Source organism: Grammomys surdaster, unplaced genomic scaffold (assembly GCF_004785775.1).
Source record: "Grammomys surdaster isolate TR1022 unplaced genomic scaffold, NIH_TR_1.0 254, whole genome shotgun sequence".
Taxonomy (NCBI): Eukaryota; Metazoa; Chordata; class Mammalia; order Rodentia; family Muridae; genus Grammomys; species Grammomys surdaster.
Window position 1 is genome coordinate 1,223,711 of NW_021604695.1, and position 26,667 is coordinate 1,250,377.

Here is a 26,667-nt window from a genome sequence, read left to right on the forward strand (position 1 = left end):
CTGGTCCCTCAGGCCTCTCATTCCTGTCTGTGTAACCCACATAGGTGATAGGTTCGACCACACTTTGTAGGTACCTTCATGTAACATGTGTAACTAAGGTGAAAAGGTCCTGCAATTCATGCAGCAAACAGGATTCATATTCAGAATTCATCAAAAATTCCTACAAATCAACCTGAAAAAGATACAGCCTAGTTAACAAATGAGCAGTGATATGAACGGGCATTTCACAAAGGAGAAATAGATGAGCCATGAATTGATGTTTGGCTTCACTGAAAGTCAGGAAATGCAGACCTAATACCGTGTGGTGAGAACACATCTTAGAGACTGTGGAGTGGGAATAACTGAACATGTGCATGCTGCGTGCCAGCACCAGAAAAGCACTGCCCCAGGGGCCGAGACAGTGTAGCTTGTGCCTCAGCATACTGTAGGTAAATGATCCCAGAAGTGAAAACATGCAGCCAGAGAGGACCTAACAAGTACAGGCACCTATCACCAAGCTTGAGAACCTGAGTTCAGTCTCTGGGAAACATAGGAGAAGGAATATGTATATGTGTATATATACACACACGCATGCACACACACCACATATATACACACATACACAAGTCCATATGCACACACTTTTATACACACATGTACACCCAATTACATATATATGTGTGTGTGTGTGTGTATATACACACACACACACACACAATTATATAAAATGTAATTAGAAAAAAGTTTTTTGGTTTTTTTCTTCTGTTTCTTTTGTTTTGTTTTGTTTTTGTTTGCTTGTTTTTAGAGGCTAGGTTTCTCCATGCAGCCCCAGCTGTCATGGAACTCACTGTAGACCAGGCTGGCCTGGAATTCAGAGATCTGCCTGCCTCTGCCTTCTGAGTGCTGAGATTAAAGGCATGCGCCACCACACCTGGCTAGACAAATATCCTAAAGGATGTGAAAGCACTAGGGGGCGGGGGAATGGCTTGGGGGATAAAGCACTTGTGTAAGTGTGAGAACTGGAGTTTGGATCCTCACATAAAAACCAAGTGGTCTGAGTGGCCCATGTTTAATCCTACCTCAGAAGGCATAGACGGGGGAAGCAGCTCCATGCTTCAATAAACAAGGTAAACTGAGAGCAGGCAGAGATCTGACCTCAGCCTCTGGCCACCACATGCACCTTGCACCAACTTGTGAGAATGTCTATGCATACGTGCAAAAGCAGGAGAAACGAGAGCACTAGAGTCAACCCAGAAGGCCTGTCTGTCTGTCAGCTCGGTGGAGCAGACCCAAGCCTGTTATGCAAAGATACCGTTTGAAGACATCCCCATACATATTTATTGGGTTGTGATGGAAAACATACATCTTACTGGTCAATCAGAATTCTTTAGCAGCTAATGCCCTAGAAAGGCTTCTCTGGGCATCAAGTAACAACACTTAGGATGTCACTCTTTCAGAGCAGAAAACTTAAAAGCAAGCCCATGACCCATGTCTCTTCACACAGTGACTGGTGCTGTGGGTAAAAGCACAGCTGAGCGGAAGTGACTGTGATGAAGCCAGCTGCACAGCACTGTAGGCGGCATGTCATTTCATATAATTAAAAAAAAAACTAATTATAAAGTAATAGACAGCTCATAGCAGTGGTTACATACAGGGGGATTACCTACTAGAAATCTAAAGCCAACATAGGCTACATTGTTTTAAACCAGCCTAAGTTGCAGTGGAATACCCCATCTCATAAGCAACAATAAAAAGTGGGTATGGGGTGGTGGGACCTGGTTTTGGACCCACACCCTGGGTTGGACAGGGCGAGAAGGAGGAGGAGCTAAGAGTCTTCCCCTGAGTTAGATGGGCTGGCGCTGCAGGAGCTGAAACAATGTGATGGTAAGAGAGTACTGACGTCAGTGTGTACTGACCACTCCCTTCATCACCATGGCAGCAATCATTGGCTTGTTTGGTACAGTCACTAAGCTTCTTGCTGCCAGGTGCTGTGCAGTAGGGTTCTAAAGAAAAGGTAAGGCCTACCCCTCCCAGCATAGTGTCAGATTATTTGGGAAATAGATTCAGGACAAATAATGACAAGTTTCTGTGCAGTGATAGAAAAATACTCAGGCTAGTGAAGTTAAATGAACTGGAGGGAGAGAGGAAGCAGGTGCTTTCTGTGGACTGTTTGCTGATTTAAAACAAGAAAAGCTCATGGAACATATATACAGATGTGAAGATTGTGAACAGGAGTTTTTATGTATTTATTTTACTTGTATGGGTATTTTCTGCAGAGGCCAGAAAAAGGGATTAGATCCGCTAGAGCTGGAGTTAGAGTTGTGACCTGCTATATGCCTGCTGGTAACTGACTGGGTCCTGTGGGAGCGCAGTCAGTGCTCTTAACCAGTGAGCCGTCTCTCCAGGCCAGAAAGAAACGTTAAAGAAGAAAGAAAAAGCTTTTTAAGAAAGAAAGAAAGAAAGGAAGGAAGGAAGAAAGCAAGCAAGCAAGCATGCATTAGTCAGGTTATATTAGTAAAAAAAAAAAAAAAACACCTGACATGGACTCTTCAGGAAGTAATAAGTTGATTTGGCTTACAGTTCAGGAGCCTCAAATTTTCACACAGCACGGCCTGAGTGGCTGTGCCACCTCACAGCAAATAGCAGCACAGACTGTGAAGAGCGACTGGGTGGCATGCAACTCCGGCTTTTTATACCTTTCTCCCATGAGTTACTAAGGATCTCTTCAGTGTCCCACTCCGTTCAGTAGCACTCCTAAGCTCCTGATTCTCCATGTATGAACCTGTCACAGGTCTGAAATCATGCAGCTAGGAACAGAAGGAAAATTCCTTTACATGCTATAGACCACCTGTTAAAAGTTATCATAAGCATTAATTTTAAAACTTTGGAAGTAGGTCTGATAAAGTCAGGAAGGGAAGTTCTATACTGTATACATGTACACAAGGAGCACCTACCAGCATGCTCTCTGCAGTTGAAGTGAGACCTTACAGTTCACCCACATGTACAGAGGGGAACAGAACACCATGCGATAAAGCGAGGAAAAAGAATTGAACTAGGGCTGCTTGTTGGAGTTGTGTATAAATCTCAGTGTGGAGTCACAAGGAGGGTCTGGGATATTCACATCACACACACACACCCGTGCTACGGAGGTTAATGGAGGTATTTATGAGGACTGAAAAATACCTGGGAAGAGTAGGCAGACACAAGTTCAAAATAATGGCTACTTCTGGGAGGAGAAAGGAGATTGGCAACTGTAGGACTTTACAAAGGCCTTTGACTATGAAAAGTTTTATTTCTTTTTAAAAAAATTAATCTAGGAATAGGCACTGTAGCTTAACTATTAGAGTGCTTGCCTGGCATGTGCAAAGCTCTGGGCAAATAGTGATTTGTGATTTGTAAAACTTGAATGCTAATCTTCTTAAAGGGAGGCAAAATGTGCTTCCCAAACACAGGTAAGGAGTAAGGACAGGTGAGGACAGGTGAGACCTCCACACTGACTGAGATAGGGAGTTCTGTTCCGTTACTAGCAAGGAAGGACAAGAGATTCCAGAACTTGACTGAGCTCTGGCGAGCTGGGACTTGAACCTCAGTGGTCTCACTGCTGAGCCCATGGGAGGATGCAGGAGAACACGCGCAATTTCCTGAGGAATTAAGCATGGGGATTGTTTATTTGTGTCTTCTATAGGAAATGATTCGGCTAGATGAAGTTCCCAATCTGAGTTCCTTAGTATCCAATTTCGATCAGCAGCAGCTTGCTAACTTCTGCAGGATCCTGGCTGTCACCATTTCAGAGATGGACACGGGAAATGATGACAAGCACACGCTTCTTGCCAAAAATGCTCAGCAGAAGAAAAGCTTGAGTTTGGGGCCTTCTGCAGCTGAAATCAACCAAGGTAAAGAACACTCAGCATTTCCAGAGTGTAGCTGAGGCTCTTACTAGAGCACCTGACACTTTTATCATCATCATTATTTTACTTATTCATGTTGTTATTCACTGCCCCCCTCCCAGTCACCTCCTCCCACAATTCTTTCTCTATCCTCCCTCCCCTTCTCCTGAGCGGATTGGGGGAGGATACCCAGCCCCCCCCCATCCCCCTCCCGGGCACATTCCCTAAGTCAATGAGGATAGGCACATCCTTTTCCACTGAGGCCAGACAAAGCCCAGCTAGAAGAATATGTTCTACATACAGGCAACAGCTTTTGGGCTAGCCCCGCTCCAGCTGTTTGGGACTCACATGAAGACCAAGCTGCACATCTGCTACGTATGTGCAGGGAGGCCTAGGTCCAGCCTGTGTATGTTCTCTGGTTAAACCAATTGACTCTTGGCGTGTATATTCAATCAGTGTATTAGGGCTTCTGGGGTCCACTTGGAGGCTATAAATGTTACATGTTTATCTATTAAATTCTTTCTATGTTTCAGGACAAAGTTCATTGGCTCTAGTCAGGTTTTTTAATGAATCTAGAAGTTCAAAAACCCAATATATATAATGAGAATTACAAATGCATGTGTTTTAGCCTTCTAAGTTTGTTATAGACATGGTGTATACCATGTTTGTCATTGCAGCATTGTGATGACAAAGGACCATGAAGAACTCAGGTGCTACAGTGAGAGGCTACTTACATTATGGATGTCTGCATAATGAAAACAATGGAGACCTCTGTAGACTAGTACTTGTACTGTAAGACAGGGGAGGTGAACAAGACTACACATTTGCTTGCTACATGCTTACACCTGCTTGGAAGTGGTTGGGAGTATTGCCAGAACTTCTTACTGTATGCTTCTTAGGCTGTTTGATTTAGAACACTCTATTTAGAGTTATTTTTAAAAAGACACACTATTCTAATCTAGTCTAATATTTTTCTTTTTAGTGGTGTAAGGAATTGAATTCAGTGCCTTGTGTATGCCAAGCAAGCATATGATGAATGAGCAGTTCCTCTCCCATTAGAGAAAAGGTCTCTTTACAGTTGCTCAGGGTAGCCTTGAATTCAGTATGAGTCTGGACTGGCCTCCAATTCAGCCACTTAAGTAGCTGAGATTTTTTATTTTTATTTTATTGTATGTGTGTGTGTGTGTTTTGCCTTATATGTGTCTCTATGTACCATATGTGTGCCTGGTGCCTGCAGAAGACTACATTGTTTGGGACTGGATTTTCAGATGGTTATGAACCACCATGTGGATCCTGGGAACTGAACACTGGTCCTCTCTGGAAAGCAGAGAGAGTACCCTTGGCTTGGATTGGTCTGGTTGGGACTGTTTACTGTGGCAGCCACTGCTGTTGGTTTCTCTTGTCATTCCAGGGAGATCTGATGCTTTCTATGTAAGCAACATGTGCTGTTATTAGTCTCATTTTAAAGGTTGAAAGATAGATCCAGGTTTTGAACCCTGTCTTTTTTCTGTCAGAGTTGATCACATTCTCTTGTATTGATCAGAATTTGTCTTATTTTCTGAGTGAAATGGGGTCTAGAGGAAACAGGTGTTGAGTAATTACTCCATTTGTATTTCACCTTAAAGGAAATGTTCATCTTTTTTCTTCCTACTAGTAAACAGTTGTTAGAAAAATGTTAGAAACTGAAGATCGTACGTTTTCTTTTATTTTGAGGCAAGTTTTCTGTTGTGTATCCCAGGCTGTCCTCAAATATGGGATCCTCCTATACTACCATACTAAGTAGTTTTTCAGTTATATTAATATATATTAATTATATGAAATAATGAGGGCTGGAGAGATGGCTCAGTGGTTAAGAGCACTGACTGCTCTTCCAGAGGTCCTGAGTTCAATTCCCAGCAACCACTTGGTGGCTCACAACCGTCTGTAATGGGATTCCATGCCCTGTTCCGAAGACAGCTACAGTGTACTCACATACATAAAATTAATGAATTTCATTATAAGTATTTAAAGTGGGGTTTTGGTTTTGGTTTTGGTTTGTGTATCCATGGCTGGCTGAAACTTAATACGTAGACCAGGCTATCCCTCCAGCTTACAGAGAGATGTACCTGCTTCTGCCTCCCAAGTGCTGGGATTCAAGGTGTGCAGTACCATGCCCAGCTCAATCATGATATTTTCATACGTGTGTAGAATGTGTTTATCACAGCCATCCTTCACTGTTCTGTTGTTCTCCTCCCACTCTGGCGAATCCCTTGCCGTGTGTGTGTGTGTGTGTGTGTGTGTGTGTGTGTGTGTGTGTGTGTGAGACAAATTGTATTTTATTAGGATGTTGTGTTTGTTTTGTTTTTGTGGGATCCTAGAAGTTTATTTGCAAGAGTTTGTTCTCTTACCAGTGGTACTATCTGCCTGTTGGTCCTGAGGGAGAATGGCCTCATGAGCTCTCTCCCCACCATGGCACACCGTTGGCAGACCAGTCGTGTGCAGGCCTCCCTCTAGTAAACAGAATACAGTGGCAGTGTTATGCATCAAAGATAACAATGTATTTCTTCCACTCCTCCCTCTCACTCTTCCCTTCTTTCTACCCCTCTTCTATGTTCCCGAGCCTTGAAGAGTGTGGTATGGATGCCAGTTGGTGATACTGCACTCAGGCATCATTTGCTCTCAGCACCTGCGCTAGTTACCGACCTGCAGTTACCACTGCCTGCTACAACAGGCAGCTTCTCTGACGAAAGCTGACGGCAGCAGTCTGATAGCACATCGCGTCCATGCAGTAAGACAACAGCAGTAGCTTTCCCACTGTGGTCTGTGACTGACTCAGGCTTACAGCCCCAACAGAGTCAGTTCCTTTGTGGAGCAGGCTTTCACTCCTGTTAGAAAGCAGTGGATTCCCCAACTAGTAGCCTGCACTCATACCCCATGGGCACTTTTGGTTGGTCAGTAGTGTAGCATACAGGATCCACAGCCAAGTAAGACTCTGTGGCAGTGCTTCTGCCCACAGCAGCTTGAATAGCATCGTCTGGTCCCTTCTGGCACTCCAGGTAGCACGAAGGAGGACTTCATCTCAGTTCCAGTTTCATTTTCCCCAAGACCTGCACTGGAAGTGTGGTGTCTTCAAGCAGTAGGGTCTCACATCCAGTTTTCATTGGTTTTATAAAGAATTTATTTTATTTTTTAAATGTATTGTATATGCCATGAATGTGCGGTTTCTCCCAAAGTTGGGAGAGAGTATTAGATTCCCTGGAACTGGAGTTATAGGCCCCTCAATGTAGGTGCTAGGAATTGAACTTGGGTTCTCCAGAGAATAGCAAACATTCTTAATCACCAAGCCATCTCTCTTTCCACCATACCCAGTTTTTGAAGAATTTTGTTTTTGGTTGTTTTTTTGAGATAGAGTTTCTCTGTGTATCCCTGGCTGTCCTGGAACTTACTCTGTAGACCAGGCTGGCCTCGAACTCAGAAATCCGCCTGCCTCTGCCTCCAAAGTGCTGGAATTAAAGGTGTGCGCCACCACCACCCGGCAAGAATTTTTTATATTCTGTCTTGTTCATAAGTAAAACAGTAGCCCCTGTAAGTCCTCAGGGTATGTTTCTGTTCTTTTCTGTTTTGGCACTGAGGACTGAGCACAGGGCCTGATGCAGCCTAGGAATGCCTGGCCCTGCTTCTGTTCTTTAAATTTTTGAAAAATGAGTTTAAACAATATTGTTTAACAATTTATATTTTTATCCTTAAACCACTTTGTTGAGGACTTATATAAAAATGTGTGTCATCACTTTAGAGTCCGTTACATTCTATATGGATTTAGCATATGTGCTCAGTTTGCTGTTGATAGACAGATCTCTGTATTTGTACCATTACAAAAAGAACATCATTGACTATCTTCATACAGATGTGTGTGTGTGTGTTCATGTGTGTGTGTGTGTGTGTGTGTGTGTGTTCATGTGTGTTGGTTGCCAAATGGCATCCTCAGCTGCTGTTCCTCAATGGCTTGAGTTTTAAGGCAAAATCTTTCATCTGGAACCTTGTCTGTTTTTTTTGTAAACATCACATAGCAAGTGTCACATGGGCAGAGAAGCCTCAATTGAGAAAATGCTTCTGCCATATTGCCTGTAGGCAAGTCTGTGGGTGCATCTTTGTGATTACTAACTGACAGAGAAGGGCCTAGAACACTGTGGGTGGTGCAACCTCTGGGCCTGAAGTCCTGGATAGTGTAAGAAAGATGGCTGAGCAAGCTAGTACAAGCACTCTCCCATGGTCTTTGCTTCAGTTCTGGCCTCCAGGTTCCTACCTTGCTCAGTTCCTGTCCTGACTTTGTCAGTTATGGACTGTTGACCTGGAAGTATAAGATGAAATAAACCATTCCCCTCCCCCCAATTTGCTTTTAGTTGTGCTTTTTAATCATAGAAATAGAAGCCCTAGCTAAGACAGGCCTATGGCTTTCCAGTTAGGCTGGTCTGGCACTGAGAGAGCCAGCTTTTTATATGGATGTTAAAGATCAAACTCAGATTCTCATGCATGTGCAGCAAACACTTTACTAACTGAGCTCTCTCCATTCTTTTAATACAGATATTTTTGTTTATATGAATGGCTATCATCTTAACGAAAAATGTACCAAAAAATGAGTCTTTAACTTAAATATACATTAAAAGTATAAAGTTATTTTGAGTTATATATGTACATATATATATATACACACACACATACACACATATACATACATACATACACACACACACACACACACACACACGCGCGCGCGCACTTAGAGTCAGGTTCCCTGTACATCTGAAAATTGAACTTATTTCTGAAGTTGCTATTTTATTTTGGCTTGGTGTTTGTTTATTTATTTACTATTTGGTTTTGGTTTTTCAATACGGTTTCACCATGTAGCCCTGGCTCTCCTGGAACTCACTCTATAGATCGGGCTTGCCTTGAACTCATTGAGATCTGCCTGCTTCTACCTCCAGAGTGCTAGGATTAAATGCATGTACTACCATGCCTGGTTACTTATTTATTTTTTATTATTTTATATATATGGGTGTTTGCCTACATACATGTTTGTGTACCACATGGGTGTCTGGTGCCCAAGGAGGCCAGAAGATGGTGTCATATCCCCTGGAACTGGATTACAGATAGTTGAGGACTACTATGTGGTGCTGGGAATTGAACCCAGGTCTTCTAAAAGAGCAAACTTTTTAAACCTCTGAGCTAGATCTAGTTGCCATCACGGCAGAGTCTTTCCTAGCTGGATGTGGCAGCATATATCTGTATTCCTAGCATTTGGGAGGTAGAAGCCAGAGGATCAGAAATTCAAGGCCAGTCTAGGCCTCAGAGACCCTGTCTCAACAGCAGAAAACCACAACAAAAGGAAAAAAGGGACCATCCCTCTCATGGTTCAGGGTTGTAGAGCTGTTTTGTACAGTCCTTCTCTCTCTCTCTCTCTCTTTGCAGCTGCTCTTCTCAGCATTCCTGGCTTCGTGGAACGGCTTTGCAAACTGGCAACTAGAAAAGTGTCAGAGTCAACGGGCACAGCCAGCTTCCTTCAGGAATTGGAGGAGTGGTACACATGGCTAGACAATGCGCTGGTGCTAGATGCCCTGATGCGAGTGGCCAATGAAGAGTCTGAACACAATCAAGGTACTTTCTATGGGTCCCCTGAGTGATAAGTTTTTTCCAGGCCCCCTTAGAGATGATATTGTCTCCTTTCTGTAGAAAATTAAGAGTTACTTACAGTAGACTTTTCTTTAATGCAGTCCTACATGGAACACTATTAAAACCTTAATAAGTTCCCCTTTGCTTCTTAAAAAGAAGAAATAAAGAAATCTGAATTATATAATAAAGAGATTGAATATGGATGCAAAAGACCCTCAAAATAACCCTATGCCACATGGCTTTACTGGTGATTTCTACCAAACATTTAAGGAAAATCACACTGATACTTTGTAAGCCTTCCATAAAGCAAACACCTCTCAACTCATTCTTTGAGACAGGGTTTACCTTTATACCAAAACCAGATGAATAGATCACAAGAAAAGAAAATTACAGACTAATACCTTACAAATATAGATATAAAAATTTTTTAAAAAGAAAAAATAATCACCTTCTGCAGCCAATTAAGCAGACCAGGCTCATCCAGTCATGGGGGTCTGGAGGTACGGGCTGTACACAGCGGCCTCTTTGTGAGTATGTGTAGCCTGCTACCCTTACAGGTTGCCCTAACAGACCTGGAAACAGTTCTCATGTCTCTGATCTCAGTGTTGGGCTCCAGACAGGTCTGCAGGTGCCTTTGGGAAGCATAGGAAGTGCATAGAGATGGAAGGGGAAGTCTGGCTGACCACATTTCAGGTGGCTTCACAGACATGGCTTCTGAAACACAGTGAACAGATTAGTCATAGATAGATTAGAGTTTATAAAAGTCTTAAAAATGTCACCAAGAAACTAAAGGACTGACCCACAGAACAGTTTTGCAAGCCATGTATACAATAAGGAACTTGAATATAGAATAAAGAAGCCTAGGGGTGTGATTTGCTTAGCATGTGTGAGTACCCTGTGTTCAATGCCATGTACTGACAAAAAGAGATGATGAATTAAATGAAAAAAAAAAAAAAAGACCATGGGAGGGCTGAAGAAATAGTTCAGCAGTTAAGAACGCTACTTCTTATTCTTTTAGAGGACCTGAATTTGATACCCAGGGATCCAGAGCCCTCTTCTGGCTTCCATGGGGACCCACATATACTCACACAGACATGAACATGCACATGAATTAAATAACAAAGCATACAAAGAACACTCACAGATGAATAATAAAACTAATTTCAGAACATAGACAGGTATCTAAATAGATACTTCTCCAAACAGGAAACAATGGCCACACACACAGGAACACTGCTCAGCAGCTTCAGCTGTTAAAGAATTACAAATCAAAAGTATGAAGTAACATTTCATACTCACTTCCTGTCCCCCATACCTTTTCTGTGTTTACGGGAGCTGCCTGTGTCCTTTCCCTCCCCTCTCATTGCTTTCAGCATTGTGTGCACTGCTCTGTACCTTCCCCCATCCCAAAGTGCCTTCCCAGAGTCCTGCAGAACAATAGTGCTCAAGGCTCAAGTGTGTGGCCAGGTCTGTGCTGCTCACCTCAGACCACTACAGCTCTTTCGCTGTTGTAGGCACTGGTTAGGATGTCCCCATGGGGATGGCGTGATACTGGGTTTTCCTCCTATGTGTAGAAGCAAATATTAAATGGATAGCATTTTCTCGGGCTTTTTTAAAATTATTTTTTTATTGGATATTTTATTTACATTTCAAATGTTATCCCCTTACCCCACCCCAGGAACCCCTTATCCCATCCCCCTTCCTCCTGCTTCTATGAGGATGTGCCCCTACCCACCCACCTCCCCACCCTCGAATTCTTCCACACTCGATGTCCAGCCTTCATAGGACCAAGGATCTCCTCTCCCACCTATGCCCAACAGGGCCATCCTCCCTACATATACAGCTGGAGCCATAGGTCCCTCCCTATGTACTCCCAGGCTGGTGATTTAGACCCTGGGAGCTCTGGTTGGTTGGTATTGTTGCTTTCCTCATGGGGCCACTAATTCTTTCAGCTCCTTCAGTCTTCTCTCTAACTCCTCCCTTGGGAACCCCATGATCAGTTCAATGGTTAGCTGTGAGCATCCTCCTCTGAATATGTCAGACTCTGGCAGACCTCTAAGGACACAGCTATATCAGGCTCCTGTCGCATGCGCTTCCTGACATCTACATCAACGTCTACCTTTGGTGACTACACATGGGATGGATACCCAGGTGGAATGGTCTCCAGACAGCCCCTCCTTCAGTTTCTATTCCACACTTTGTCTCCATATTTTCTCCTTTGAGTATTTTGTTACTTCTTCTAATAAAGACGGAAGCACCCACACTTGGTCTTCCTTCTTCATGAGTTTCATGTGGTCTGTGAGTTGAGTCTTGGTTCCAAAGTTAAATCAGGAGCAAATTAACCATCTAAACAGTCCCATAACCCCTAAAGGAATAGCAGCAGCCATTAAAAGCCCCCCCCCCCCAAAAAAAAGCCCAGGACCAGATGGTTTTAGTGCTGAATTCTATCAGACCTTCAAGGAAGACCTAATACCAATTCTCTTCAAACTATTCCACAAAATAGAAACAGAAGGAACACTACCCATTTGTTCTGTGAAGCTATAATCACACTCATACCTAACCTCACAAACACCCAACAAAGAAAGAGAACTTCAGACCAATCTCCCTTATGAACATCGATGCAAAAATACTCAATAAAATTCTAGCAAACCAAATCCAAGAACACATCAAAACAATCATCCATCATGATCAAGTAGGTTTTATCCCAGGAATGCAGGGATGGTTCAATATTCGGAAATCCATCAATGTAATCCACTATATAAACAAACTCAAAGGAAAAAAACACATGATCGTCTCACTAGATGCTGAGCAAGCATTTGACAAAATTTAACATCCCTTCATGATTAAAGTCTTGGAAAGAGCAGGAATTCAAGGCCCATACCTAAATATAGTAAAAGCAATATACAGCAAGCCAGTAGCCAGCATCAAACTAAAAATGGAGAGAAACTTGAAGCAATCCCACTAAAATCAGGGACTAGACAAGGCTGCCCACTCTCTCCCTACCTATTCAGTATAGTACTGGAAGTCCTAGCCAGAGCAATTAGACAACGAAAAGAAGTCAAAGGGATACAAATAGGAAAGGAAGAAGTCAAAATATCACTCGGCCTTTTTTTTTTTTTGGTTTGGTTTTTTTTTTGGTTTTTCGAGACAGGGTTTCATCTGTATAGCCCTGGCTGTCCTGGAACTCACTCTGTAGACCAGGCTGGCCTCGAACTCAGAAATCCGCCTGCCTCTGCCTCCCAAGTGCTGGGATTAAAGGCGTGCGCCACCACCACCTGGCTCGGCCTTTTTTTTTTTTTTTTTTAAATATTTATTTATTTATTTTATTGATTAGTACACTGTAGCTGTGTTCAGACACACCAGAAGAGGGCATCCAATCCCATTACGGATGGTTGTGAGCCACCATGTGGTTGCTGGGATTTGAACTCAGGACCTCTGGAAGAGCAGTCAGTGCTCTTAACCGCTGAGCCATCTCTCCAGCCCAGCGGCCTTTTTTTTTTAATGGCACAATTTTCCTTAAACTTTGCCTACTGCCACTTAAGTCACCAAGAAGAATATAAACTGAAAAAAATAAAACCAAAACAAAAAACATACAGTTAGATGGGAATGAGGAATACTAGTCTGCTGAGTATGACTAAAGCTGTGTGCCAGGTTGAGTCCCAGCATGTGGAAGGCAGTGGCAGGTGGATGTCTGCATTCAAGGCTATCCTGGTCTACGTAGCAGATTCCAGACTAGCTAGGCCTACAGAGTGAGACTTGGCTCAAATAAAGAAATAAAAATGAAAAGTTCCAGTGGGCTATTGCCCTGTGACTGTAGAAACTATATTACTGTCTATTTTTAAAAACTTAAAGAATTTTAGGTGTTAAAAAAAATACCATTTAACTTAAGTTATTAAGCAGTATATATGTATGTGTCTATCAAAACCCCCATTAATAGGTATAGTTTTTTGTGTATTAGTTAACTTTTTAAATTTCTAAACTATAGCAAGCAAGCATTAGCAGAAGAATTGGAGTTTTTACATTCTTTAACACTGTGCTTACTTGTGCCAGGCCTTGTTTTAAGCACCTTCCATAAGTTCTTTGTTTCCATTGTTGTAACCTTAGCCAATGGTACTGCTGACGTGTCCACTGACTCAGAAGGGAGGGTGAGCAGTACACAGAAAGCAGCCACCCTGCATCCCCAGCACCACACAGCCAGGGCGTGTGGCTCAACCCGGCAGTCTGGCTCAGTGTCTGTGGTATTGCCCACTGTGCCAGGCTGCTGCTTGTCATCTTCCTGCAGTGCTGTGGTTTGCAGAGCTCTTCTTAAGAACCCAGACCTAGACTCTTGTTCAGTGGGGATAAAGTGAATGAGAGCGATTACCTAAAGGGAAGTATTGTAAAAGAATCCCGCATGCTGTTGGCAGTGTATAGACCTGGAGAGTGTTCTCCACGATTTGCTGTCAGACATCTGTCTGTCTGGTGACAGAGATACAAGGGAGAGGTGACTGTTGCCTGAGGCAGAACGTTTTACTTAATGTGGAAAGGTATGGAGCTGCAGATCCTTCTAGGTTCTAAGCTGGCCTTGCTCTTGAGGGCGGCAGGAGGTTTCCTGGGTTTTAAAGTGTCTAGTGAGAGCTTGAGTTAGGTCTGATGGCTCTCTCTTCACAGCAGACTTCTGAGGAGAGTGAGTTTCCTCAGGAGCCATGCCTCACCCACCATATGGGGGCTACAGCAGCCCCCACTGTGTTCCCCTCTCTAGCCACTTCGGAGGAGAGCGGGCTGCCACATACCTCAGCCAGGACCCAGCTGCCCCAGTCAATGAAGATTATGCATGAGATTATGTACAAACTGGAAGTGCTGTACGTCCTCTGCGTGCTGCTGATGGGCCGTCAGCGGAACCAGGTGGGTGCTCCGCCAGCCTCGAAAGGGAGAGCTGAGAGCAGAGCAGAGCCTCTGGAGGGGGTGTGGGGGGGGGAGGGGGACAGGAATGTCTCCACCAGCTCAGAAGGCATGCACTCTAGCCCAGCAATATGCGCTGTTTGCCTTCTTATAAGGAATCCAGACTGATTCTAGATTCTTTTCTATGTATAGAAGCAAATATAATTAGTATTCATTCAATTGAATATAAGGCACACTTCCTTTCATGTATTTCAGTGATTATTCACTCACTACATGTCAAATACCATCATTTGGATGGATCATTATTTGTTTACCCTTCTGTGACAGAAGTATACATTAGAGTCTCTGTGCTTCAGGCAGCATCTCTAGGTAATGACAGTGTGCAGGCCAAGAGCAAGCATTTTACTTCAGTAATTTAAGATTAAAAACTGATGCTGTGTGCCAGATGGTAATGATGCACACCTTTAATCCCAGCACTCAAGAGGCAGAGGCAAGTGGAAATCTGTGAGTTCAAGGTCAGCCTGGTCCACAGAGTGAGTTCCAGGACAGCCAGGGCTGCACAGGAAAACCCTTGTCTAAAAACAAACAAAACAAACAGACTGATGCTGTGAAAACATACCACAGACTGGTTATCTAATGCCAAATGATCAGCCCTGAAAAGGTGCATACAAGTAACATTAGATAAACTGGGCAAAGTGTGTGTGTGTGTGTGTGTGTGTGTGTGTGTGTGTGTGTGTGTGTAGTGGGATAACACCTTCTGCCATTTAAATTCTCTTCAGACTATTTTCTCTGGTCCCAGGACCAGTCTGGGCTATATAGTAAAACTCTATCATAAAAATAAAACAAAAAAAATTAACATCCCATAAGTGGTACCAAGGTGTGCTACTGACTCAAGTAATGGCTAGGTCCACTTGGACTGCAACTGCAGTGATCTTCAGTGTCTGGGAGCCTGAAGCTGGGAGAAACGTGCTGTAGATGCCTGTGTGAGCAGGGTGCCCTGGTGGCCTCTGCTCACAGAGAACGGTTCTGATGAGCTTATGATTGGGAGCCTGGGGTGGGAAGGTACAGTCTAACCCTGGAAATGCTGTTAGGTACTTTCCTTGGTCTCTGTTTTCCTGTCCTATATGGAGTGCTTGGATTCTTTTTAATGGCCCAGTTTCTTTCCCAATCGCATCCTCTTTATCCACAACTTTCAGCTACTTTTGCTGACTAGCCCACTTTGCTTTTTAAAGTCTTCTCTGCTTTTTGCTCCGAGTTTTCACTAAAATTGGCTAGAAGCTGTCAGTAATATAATAGCCATGCCACAGCCCGGAAGCTATCCTGTCTTAAAATTTCCTCCTCCAATTCGCCTGTCACATTTAAACTCAGCCTCCCAGCTTCAGGAGATGGCAAAATACAAGCAAATTATTTGCCAGAATGTATCGGGATTGTGCTGGATCTCTCCTGCGTCTCCTCTCCTCTCTCCTGCTCTATCTTCCTATACTGCCCCCACTCCCTCAACTTCCAGCTTTCTCTGGCAAACAAGGCCTAGGGGCTACATAGTCTGGTTTGGCCAAAGCAGCAGCACTGTGTCCCTAGATCCCTGTTTTCTCTATCAGGTTTTGTGTCACTGTGAAAAGCAATCTGAAGGAAAAAGGCTTGTTTGGGCTCACTGTTTGGAGGGATCAGTCCTTGTGGCAAAAAGAGTGGTATAACAAAACAGTACCACATGGCAGCCAGGAAACAGAAACAGACAGGGAAGGGACAGGGACAAGATACTCTGAAGGTTCTACTCTCAGTGGTCTGCTTCCTCCAATAGGTCCTCCCAGATTTAGATCTCCTGAAATGTCACAGCAGCTGTGAACTGACACAGTTACAGAAGCCAAAGTCAGTTAAGCTTCTTTCTCCTTTGCCCATCTGAAAAAGCAAAAGATTGTTTGAGATGTGAATGTTTCTTCATATTGAGAGGTTGAGCTTTTCTTGTGACTTAAGAATATTTTCTCAGGGCTAGAGAGATTGTTGGTGTTTAAAGTGAGGCTATTCTCCTAGAGGATCAGGGTTTGATTCCCAACACCTACATAGCAACTCACTGCTATCTGTAAATTCAGTTCCAGGTTATGACACTCTGTGGTCTTCATGGGCACCAGGCACAGATGTGATGCACAGACAAATATGTAGGCAAAACACCCGTACACATAGAATAATAAAAACAAGTTAAAGACCATTTCTTTCCTCTGTGTGTGTGTGTGTGTCTGTGTGTGAGCCATCTTTCCAGCTCTTAAGAACATTTTCTAAGCCAAATAGGATGGCTTACTCCTTGTGGTGAGTTGCAGGCCAGCCTATAACAGCATCTCTAGAGGATCTGATGATACCCTGTTGTAGTTTCTTAGGCTACCAGTACATATGTGCGTGCTCACCACACACGCGATGTTTTAAGGAAGTTTTTCTTGTAGTCAGGGTGGTGGATGTCTTTAGATGGCAGCACTCACTCCTCGTCACTGCTTCTTCACCCCACGGTGGCTGGACTGGAAGAGCGGCCTTGCTGATCTCACACACACATTGGTCTCAGTATCTTTCCCTTACCCTACACAGGTCCACAGGATGATTGCTGAGTTCAAGTTGATCCCAGGACTCAACAATTTGTTTGACAAACTGATTTGGAGGAAGCATTCAGCATCTGCCCTTGTCCTCCACGGTCACAACCAGAACTGTGACTGCAGCCCGGTAAGCAAGAGACCCTGGGAGCATACAGGATGTTAACCCCAAAGAGTTAGTTGTCCTAAGAATGGCTGCTGACCCTGAGGGTCTCATTGTAGAAGAGAGCAGAGACAAAGTTCTTAGGCCAGGAGCTTACCTCTGGCTATATCTTAGAGCATCCAGGTAGAGTGTTGAATGAGCATCAGAAGTCCTTGTGCCCTTCACCTTTGACTGCATCACAGAGTCTCTGAACCTGTATTCTTGGACTAGGAGGGTCATGTGCCCATTGCCCTCAGAGCACCACCTTCCCACGACTCTGGCACAAAAGACCTGATGTGCTAGCAGGATCTGGTGCTGGGGGTTCTCAAACCTGCATTGTGGGACTTTCCTCAGTGCCCTGCCTCCAACCTTGTCAGATTGCTTTTCTTTTCTTTTTTTTTTTCTTTCTTTTTTTGGTCTTTTGAGACAGGGTTTCTCTGTGTATCCCTGGCTGTCCTGGAACTCACTCTGTAGACCAGGCTGGCCTCGAACTCAGAAATTCGCCTGCCTCTGCCTCTCAGGTGTTGGGATTCAAGGCGTGTGCCACCACCGCCCAGCTTTGTTTGTGCTTTAGAGGAGCCAGTTTCATGCTTAACTTCTTGGCCCTGCCACTCTCAGGATTTCTTACTTCTGGAAGGCTTTCACCAGCAAGCCTAAGCAGGCTCACAGCTTGGCTCTTCCTGGTCACTGTGGGACATAGAACCACAGCCATGGTGTGACCAGGCCTCTCACATCAGCCACATATTCGCTGAGCTCCTGAGCACCTCTGCCTAGCTCTCAGGACAAGGCTTGTCTGATACCTACAGATTTCCTTTTTTAAGCTTCTAAACTAGCCTCACATGTAAAAGGACTTGGGTGATTTTTTTTTTGACCCAATATGCTAGGATGTTGTTAGCAGAACACTGGTCAGCTATGAAGGTCTGACTTTTTTTGTTTGTTTGTTTTTTGTTTTTGTTTTCGAGACAGGGTTTCTCTGAGTAGTCCTGGCTGTCCTGGAACTCACTCTGTAGACCAGGCTGGCCTCAAACTCGGAAATCCGCCTGCCTCTGCCTCCCAAGTGCTGGGATTAAAGGTGTGCGCCACCACTGCCCGGCTAAAGTCTGACTTTTCAACTAAAGAAAACCCTTACTGTGCTGGAGGACAGGGACACAAAAGAAGCAGTATAGCAAGGCAGTGATATCACCAGAGCCCAGCTTAGTTTTATTTATAAGTATTGCGACTAATGTAGCTTTAATATGTATTATAGGACATTACCTTGAAGATCCAGTTTTTGAGACTTCTCCAGAGTTTCAGTGACCACCATGAGTAAGTATGAGTGTCCTGGAGGCGTCTTGTACAGGCCCCTCCCCAGCTCTTCTCTCTTCTCTCTGACCCAGAAGCAGTCTGTAGGCTGGTGTGGCTGTGCTCCTCAGCCTTGCAGGCTGACTCCTTTCCTTCCATCTAGGTACTGGGTCTTTCCTCTGCCTTCACAGCCACCATCAAAGGACAAAAGTGCTACCCCTCTTTGTCCTTGGAGCAACACACTTGTCCAGTGACCAGCCTCTGCACCTCAGAGAGTCCCTGACTGGAAACTTGGAGGCTCCCTCTCCCCTCTACAGTGAAATGTGTTGACTCTCCCGTCCCACTTTTTTGAGATATTCTGCTCTCTGATTTTTAATGGTTAAACTTTTAGGAGAATGTATAAGAAAATGATTGTCTACTATAAGGGAAACAGTGGCGGGTGCAGGGGATTCTTGGCCTTGGCATCAGGATAAAGACCTTACAACTATGTGTGCGCAAAGAAATGGATGCACTGAATTGAAGGCTTTCATGAAAGGCCCAGGAGGGGTTAGCCATGACAGTGCTGGGCATTAACCTGATTTAAACTTGTGGAGTATTGTACAAGTTAATAGAGCATGCCTCAGGACAGTGCAGCCTAGGGGCCTCTGTCTCTTCCTTTGTGGTTCTGTCTTGTGAGAGGTCTGTGGATGAAGGCATCCATGGGTGACAGAATTGTACTGATTTTCTGTGTGTGTGTTGGGGGGGGAGTGTGTGTGGTGGGTGAGTGCGTGGTGTGTGTGTGGTGGGTGTGGTGTGGGTGTGTGGTGGGGGTGTGGTGTATGTGTGTGTGTGTGGGGGGGGTGTATCCCTGTCCTAGCTTTCATCAAACTCTCAGTCAGCACTTGTGCTTACCTGGCTCAGTGGAAATACTATGGCCCTGCTGCCATGTAGGGTAATTGGGAAAGGAAGTTTGCCGTTAGAGAAGGTCACCAGTTACAGAATGCCTGATGACAAATAGGCATAGTGTGTGGGAACAAAAGAGCTCACTCTGTGAAAGGACAGTTGCCAAGTATCCTGTCTGTCTGGTAGTGTTCAGTGACTATTGCAGAAGCAGTTGGTGAGCAGAGGCCTGACTGGGATGAAGAGGCAGCAGGAGAGACTATTGTAACCAGAAGGCCCCACGTAGAGAAGCCCCATGTATGGCATGGTCGTGAAAACCAGAGTGGCCAGATGGTGTGGGAGGTGTGAGCTGCTCAGGTTGTTGTAGCCACAGAGGTGGCCTGGCTGCACAGGACCTCGAAAACATGATCATTCCCTAGGTGTTAACAGAAGTGTGAGAATTAGGGCAACCATTTTCAATAATGACACGGTCCAAGTCCTGTTCTGAAACCTTACTGAAGGAGCTGTGTGAGGGTTCCTTTCCTGTGAGAAACAGCTGAGGAAGTGGTGTCTGTGCTGCACAGACTGTAATGACAAGTCTGGATGGAAGGGGAGACATTGTGTCATAGTTGGTCAAGCCTCTGCATCTGTGACTCTGGCCACTGAGAATGCTGCAGCAGTGCTAGGCTCTGGACTAAGATGGCAGACGGGGTGGACGTGCTGAGGTGCAGGTGACTTTGTGAAGTCATAGAAATGTTCCGAGTGCAGCACAGAGACTTGGGGATGCCAAGGAAGGGCGCCTTAGTGAGTGACAAGCATGCGTACAAGTGCCGGTGGCCTCCCTACGGCTCCTCCCAACAGCAGCAGGCAGAGGCAGACTTCCTGCCCCGCTGCAGAGCTGCTCAGCAGCCCCAGTCCTGCCTTTGACCCTTTGAACCCATTTGTTTCAGGAACAAGTACCTACTGCTCAACAATCAGGAGCTAAATGAACTCAGTGCCATCTCTCTGAAAGCCAACATCCCTGAGGTGGAAGCTGTCCTCAACACTGACAGGTGATCCTGGTGGGGGACAGCTGTGGACACAGGGCTCCCAGGAGGGCACACACAGGTGTGCATATTTGTGCTTTCTCACACGTAGCTTCCGCTCACCACTGGCTTTGTGTGCTAGATACTCACACCTCCTGCATTTCCCAACTGAGCATCACAACAGCCCCCAGAAGGAAGTGCCGTCACCCTCTTCCTCTCTACATGTCCAGACAGAGGTCTCATCTGGCCCCTGCCAAAGGTCAGCTAGACTCGGTCCTTCCACCTGTCCCATGCAAATGGCCCTTTACTGGTATCCTCATTTCCTGCCCAGTGGCAGCTGTGCCAAGCAGGGTAAGAAGAAGCAGAGCCTTCACCGCCTGCCCTATGTCTACCTCATCTTTGGGATCAACAGAGTGACATGTCAGGCTCATGGGAGCTTGTGAAGTGTGCGTCTAATCTAGCAACTAGAGTCATAAATCCCAAGTTGTACCTGATAAGATGGATCCAGTGCTGCCCCAGTGTTTACCAGTGATGGAAATGGAGCCGCTGTGTGAAGAGAGTTTAAGGGCCCAGACTCCTGCCACTGTGACAGTCCTAACCATTTTCTTACCTACTACTGCCTTTGCCTCATAGCTGAGGCCTGGAAGCCCACAGCTGAACTGACCCTGGGCAGGAAAAAGAACTCTGGGCCCTGCCCAGTTGGCACAGATTATATTCCATCTGGGCTCCTCTGCTGTGGCCTGGACTGAACCCATTGTGATGTAAATGCCCTTCTTCTGGCAGTTCAGAGCCCTGTCTGGCCCTGGGAGTGCCTCTGCCTCTTGCCAGTAGGTCTGAGGAGGGAAAGCTGGCCTAAGGTGCAGTAGAAGTACACTTGGCTGTTGAGCTGACAGCTGCACAGCCTCTGAGGTCCTGGCACATGGTGGAGCAAGAGAGCATCCTTCCAGACGCAGATATTACCTGTTCTTTCATCCATCCACACCAACACAGGACTAGCCCCTGTCAGTGGCCCCTGTTAGCCATTCAAATCTGTCACCAGTGCTATCTATCCCTTTGATTTCAGGAGTCTGGTGTGTGACGGCAAGAGGGGCTTACTAACTCGGCTGCTGCAGGTCATGAAGAAGGAGCCAGCAGAGTCTTCATTCAGGTGAGAAAGGAGCAGCTGTACTTGTGAGGGGTCTAGGAGCCAGGGCGTCCAGTAGGTTAGTCTCCTTAAGGTTGGGGAGGTGGCCTCACTGCTGCTGGCTCCGTGGGACTCAGCTGGTAAGTGTTATATATCCTTGTCACATACCCAGCAGGGTATGCTAGGAGGCAGCTGAGCACTCATCCAGCTGGTACCAGAGAGGTAGAGCACAAAAGGGATCCAGGCTATGCCTGTGTGACTACCTAAGATCATGGGAAATAAGCATGAAAAGAAAGTAATGTGCTTCAGTGCAGTATGGGAAGAAATAGAGCCAGTAGCCTACCCAGGAGCCACCTGGGTGGGCAGGGGCGGGGGTTGTCAAGGTTGTAGACAAGAGAACTCCAGCAGGCCTGGGTACAAGGCTCTGTCCCTACAGGATCCCTGTCATCTCAGCCTCATCTATTCAGACTCTCCCTCAGGGATCTCAGCTGAGCCTCTGGGCCACTCAGTGACTGTTGGCTCTTCTCTAGGCCAGCTCAATGCATATGAACTCAGTGACATCTCTACATACCCTTCTGCTGGCCACACATCCCTGGCTTCTAGGTCCATGTCCTTCCAATATTCTGAGAGTCGAAGCCTAGAGTGGTTTTTACATGGAACTTACTAGAGGCCACTCTTTGAGCCCAGTTGCCACTGTGTATGCCCATATACCATAGAAACCCATTCTGGTACAGTCACATGAAAGACTGGTCCCTGCCGAGCTGTGAGCACTGTATATACATACATGCATACATACATACATACATACATACATACATACATACATACATGTGTGTGTGTGTGTGTGTATGTGTGTGTGTGTAAGAATGGTAATTCTCTTGCTCATTGCTGTATCCTCAAGACCTAGGGCTGGGGCCCACTGGAAAATGTTAAGTAAATATCAGATACTTGGCTGCAAACTACTCTGACCCTGGGGGCATTGAGCCTGCACGAGGGGAGGGCAGCCAAAGCTGCCTAGGCCAGGGATCAACATCTGGGTTGCATCTGGGTTGCAGGTTTTGGCAAGCCCGGGCTGTGGAAAGTTTCCTTCGAGGGACCACCTCCTATGCAGACCAGATGTTCCTGCTGAAGCGAGGCCTTCTGGAGGTATGGTGGAGGAAGCAGGGTGTCGGGTGGCTGTCCTCCCCAACTCCTCGTGTTGATTGCTCATCCTGAGCCTCAAAGAGTTTGGTCAGGAGCAGAAGTATTCTGGTTGTTCCTAGTGCATGCTGCTCCAGGTTGGCCCTGGGTTGCCAGCTGTGGGCTCTCTGTAGGTACTGAAGGCTAGGGGACCCAGGTAGTTGTGCAGGAATGTAGAATACAGAGTTACCCAGCAAGGCCTTTGACCCTGAGGATAATTTGGTATTGACTAAAAGTTAACAGAGCCACCAGCCAGGCAGCATACATGAGCTGGTCCGAGGCCCTGACATATGTATACAGCAGAGGTCTGCCTGTTCTGGCCTCAGTGGGAGAAGACACGCCTAACCCTTGAGAGACTTGAGACCTCAGGGAGTTGGGTGGCCTGGGAGTTGTGGGGGGACATCCTCTTGGAGAAAGCGAGGAGGAGGAATGGGATGAGGAACTGTGGGAGGGCAGACCAGAAGGGGGGGGGAATGATTGAACTGTAAAAAAATAAAAGTAATAAAAAAATTCCCATATTGATCAATGGTTTGTAGCAAAAGGAAATTGAAGAGAAATCAAATAGCCAGAATTACAGTTGGTTTCTTTAGAAAATTACTATGAATGTGGAACCATGAATTATAAAGGAACACAGCTACCAGTCAGTGTAAGCTCAAGAAAATGAACTGAGCTGGGAAACCCTAGCACTTTAGAAGCAGAAGCAGGAGTTGTGCAAGTTCAAGGCCAGACCCTGTTTCACAAAAACCAGAACAACAATGAAAAGAAGGAAGGAATGAAGAGAGGGAAGGAGGGAGGGAGCCAGAAAACCAAATGGAAGTATTGGGAACAGTTTCCCTGTCGAGGAGTTGGCTTATTATTGTTCTTAATAAACATTTAGTGATTTGTATATGTTTTAAGCAGTTTCATTGGTAAACATAAGGACAGTGCATAGGGTCAGGATGTGTGCTCTGCCCTTTAATTCTAGGCCCTACTGCTTACGGCAGCAGCCCTTGTGAAGTCTGGAGACAGAGAACTATGTAGGTAGCTACAAAGCAAGTCAGAGGCTTCCTTGTGAGCCTGAGAAAGAGAATACCACATACCCACCCAGTTCCCCCTGCTGAGACCAGTCACCTGGCTCTGTCCTTGGAGCCACTAGTATCCTCAGAAAAGAGCCTAGATGAAGTCTCAGGTTCCATCCACCTGTATGCTTGCTTGAAGCAAGTGGGTAGTCTGAGCTCCAGGCCAGGCCTGCGTGGCGAACAGGTGGGGGCAGACCCAGCCACACCCTCACCTTGTCCCCCGCTCGATCCAGCACATCTTATACTGCATTGTGGACAGCGAGTGCAAGTCGAGGGATGTACTCCAGAGCTACTTTGACCTCCTGGGAGAGCTGATGAAGTTCAACGTCGATGCATTCAAGAGATTCAATAAATATATCAACACTGATGCAAAGGTAGGGCTCACCCAGGGGCTCCGCGCTGTTGGCTGCAGTACCAGCTGTCTGTGAGCTTTGGCCTGCCCATCTTCAGGGATGGTCACAGAGTTGGAAGAGTCTAGGATCCAGTGGGGCAGTCTTCCTAAAATATTCACTATACCTACTCGGTTTCCGGCTTCAAGCCAGACCCTTAGACTATTGGGATGAGAACTTTGGCTGTTACAGTATCTTAGCAGGTCACTCACACAGTGTGTCCCGTCTGTAAAGTAGTGGAGCTGGGGTAGGAGATTGGCGGTGCCCTGGGTAGCAGCCCTGCCAGTGAGCACCATCTCTGCTCCAGTTCCAGGTGTTCCTGAAGCAGATCAACAGCTCACTGGTGGACTCCAACATGCTGGTGCGCTGTGTCACTCTGTCGCTGGACCGATTTGAAAACCAGGTGGACATGAAAGGTGAGGAGGCCAAGGCGCCAACGCAGACAGGTGCAGCCTGACTGCCAGACACCCAGCCTTCTCCTCTGGTGTGCTTCCTTTATGAGCAAGTATAACATCTCAGTAAAGAAAAAGCTGCCTTCTAGACTGACTGCACGGGATGAACAGGGTCCCTTCATTCTGCTTTTCTGCACAGGACTACAGTGTGCAGCTGTGGTGGGTGTGTCAGACCTCACCTAGAATTGTGTGTAGTAACACACGTGTACATATGTGCCTTTTTCCCTAGGAGGTCTGTGACACCAAACAGATTGTCACAAGTTTATGAACACTTCCAAAAAAGGACGGTGTTCCTCATCGTTGTCATTGGTACCAAAAGCATCCTGGTCATGGATAATTAGACCATCTACCTCCTGTTTCTTCTCTGAAGGGTCTGTTTTAGGAGGCTGATCACCTACTTTGATGTCATCAGTGCTCCTTCACCCTTACCACAGCAGTGGACACAGATGTGTGAGAGCTGTGGCAAACCAGTCTGGTTAAGAGTTCTGGAAAGTTGTGTGTGGTCTGTGTATGTGTGAATGAGTATGTGTACATGTGTGTACAGATGTGGAGGCCAGAGGTTGACATTGGGTCTCTATGTATGTGTGGGTATGTGTACATGTGTGTACAGATGTGGAGGCCAGAGGTTGACATTGGGTCTCTTTTTCCACCTTCAGTTTTAAACAGAGTCTCCTACTCTACCTGGAACTCATGGATTTGACTAGCTGGTTGGCTTTGGGGATCTGCCTGCTGGGGTTTTAGATGTATGCTGCCACATGGGCTTCGGTGACCCCAGCTCTGTTGCTCATGTTTGCGCAGCTATAGTGTTGTCCAGCAGGCCATCTTCCGGGCTTGCTGTGTTTCTTAATGAGTATTCTCAACCTGTCTTCCTGAGAAGGAACATATATAGGAGCTGAAGCCAGTGCCAAGCTGGGAGGGAGCTGCACTTTCTGAGTGTGATCAATGGGATCTCTGAGATTTGGCGCAGCCTGATGACCAGTTGGAGATTGACCTGCTGTTGCAGCTTTTGTGGTTGTTTATAAAGATTTATTTTTAATTATGTGTATATGGGTATGTGCCAATAATAAGTACAGGAGTAGATAGAAGCTGGAAGAAGATATTGCACACCCTGAAGAGCCACCATTGTAGGTCCTCTGCAAGAGTAGCACATGGCTTTAACTGCTGAGCCATCTCTCCAACCCTTAACATAGGTGCTTTGGTGATGAGAGCACCAGCTGCAGAGTCGGGACCCAAATGATCATAACCAGTGCCATGACCTGCCACTGCATGCACCCGCCTTAACCTCTGCCTTCCTCCACAGTGGCTGAGGTCCTGTCCGAGTGCCGCCTGCTTGCCTACATATCCCAGGTGCCCACGCAGATGTCCTTCCTCTTCCGCCTCATCAATATCATCCATGTACAGACGCTAACCCAGGTGAGATATCCCAGCCAATGAGCACTCAAAGAGGGAAGATTGGAAACCATCTCTCTTATCCTGAAGGCCAACATGTCTGTGTTTCCCTCCTTCTTTCTGGAAACAGTTCTTCCTAGGGTGTTGCCTAGTGTCTCAATTTACAGGGGAACTAAAACCAGATATCCAGTTTCCTGAGGTTACAGAGTCAGTTGGGGCAGAGATGAGGTTGGCACTGCATCATTCTTCTGACCCCAGGCCAATGTTCTTCTCCGTGTACCCAACCCCTACCTTCTGGCTACATTGGACTATGGAGTTGGACCTGAGTTTTGTCCCACCTCCTTCACTAACTGGCAACTTTCTCTTCTTCCAGCTTCACACCCCTTCCCTAAGATGAGAGTCATGCTGGCGGTGGTTCTTTTGATGCCAACATGCTGGGAGGCGAGGCCTGGGGCTAGGGAGGTGTGGTGAACAAGGAGACTAGACTCTGGTTTCTGGAGCTCACAGCCTAGTGTGGCACTAACATTCTTAAGTGAATAACTGCAAACTTAGCTTGTGCACCCAGCCCTGGCAGGGGAGAGAAGCTTCTAGAAGAATTCACACCTGAACCAAAATGTAGACAAGGACCAATGCTATTGTTAGTGTGAATGGTCGTAAGTGACCATAGGGTACAGGAAAGCGCCTGTGGACTGTGCCGTGCCATCGTGTGGGCCTGGGGTACCCTCTTCCCTGCCCAGTGGCTGTCCAGGTTCACTGGCATCCTAAGGCTGCTGATGTGCACCCAGTCCATCTGCCTTTGGCCTTG

At 45.9% G+C, this 26,667-nt stretch overlaps 1 protein-coding gene and 1 non-coding gene across 3 annotated transcripts in view; both read left to right on the forward strand.

The window, feature by feature from the left end:
* Trpc4ap (transient receptor potential cation channel subfamily C member 4 associated protein) overlaps nt 1–26,667 on the forward strand; it is a 66,289-nt gene that overhangs the window by 38,424 nt on the left and 1,198 nt on the right. Inside the window, exons 7-17 of one of the 2 annotated variants that reach the window (XM_028775274.1) lie at nt 3,665–3,872; nt 9,312–9,497; nt 14,230–14,396; nt 16,965–17,096; nt 18,355–18,413; nt 20,198–20,299; nt 21,336–21,419; nt 22,451–22,541; nt 23,866–24,006; nt 24,329–24,437; nt 25,774–25,886. In XM_028775274.1, coding sequence (XP_028631107.1) covers nt 3,665–3,872; nt 9,312–9,497; nt 14,230–14,396; nt 16,965–17,096; nt 18,355–18,413; nt 20,198–20,299; nt 21,336–21,419; nt 22,451–22,541; nt 23,866–24,006; nt 24,329–24,437; nt 25,774–25,886 — 1,392 coding nt within the window. The remainder of the gene's footprint in view (nt 1–3,664; nt 3,873–9,311; nt 9,498–14,229; nt 14,397–16,964; nt 17,097–18,354; nt 18,414–20,197; nt 20,300–21,335; nt 21,420–22,450; nt 22,542–23,865; nt 24,007–24,328; nt 24,438–25,773; nt 25,887–26,667) is intronic. The other variant, XM_028775275.1, reaches the window with a different exon arrangement.
* Nucleotides 9,964–10,096, forward strand: LOC114627509. Its single transcript, XR_003712373.1, has one exon. It is a non-coding gene; the product is annotated as a small nucleolar RNA SNORA70 (small nucleolar RNA).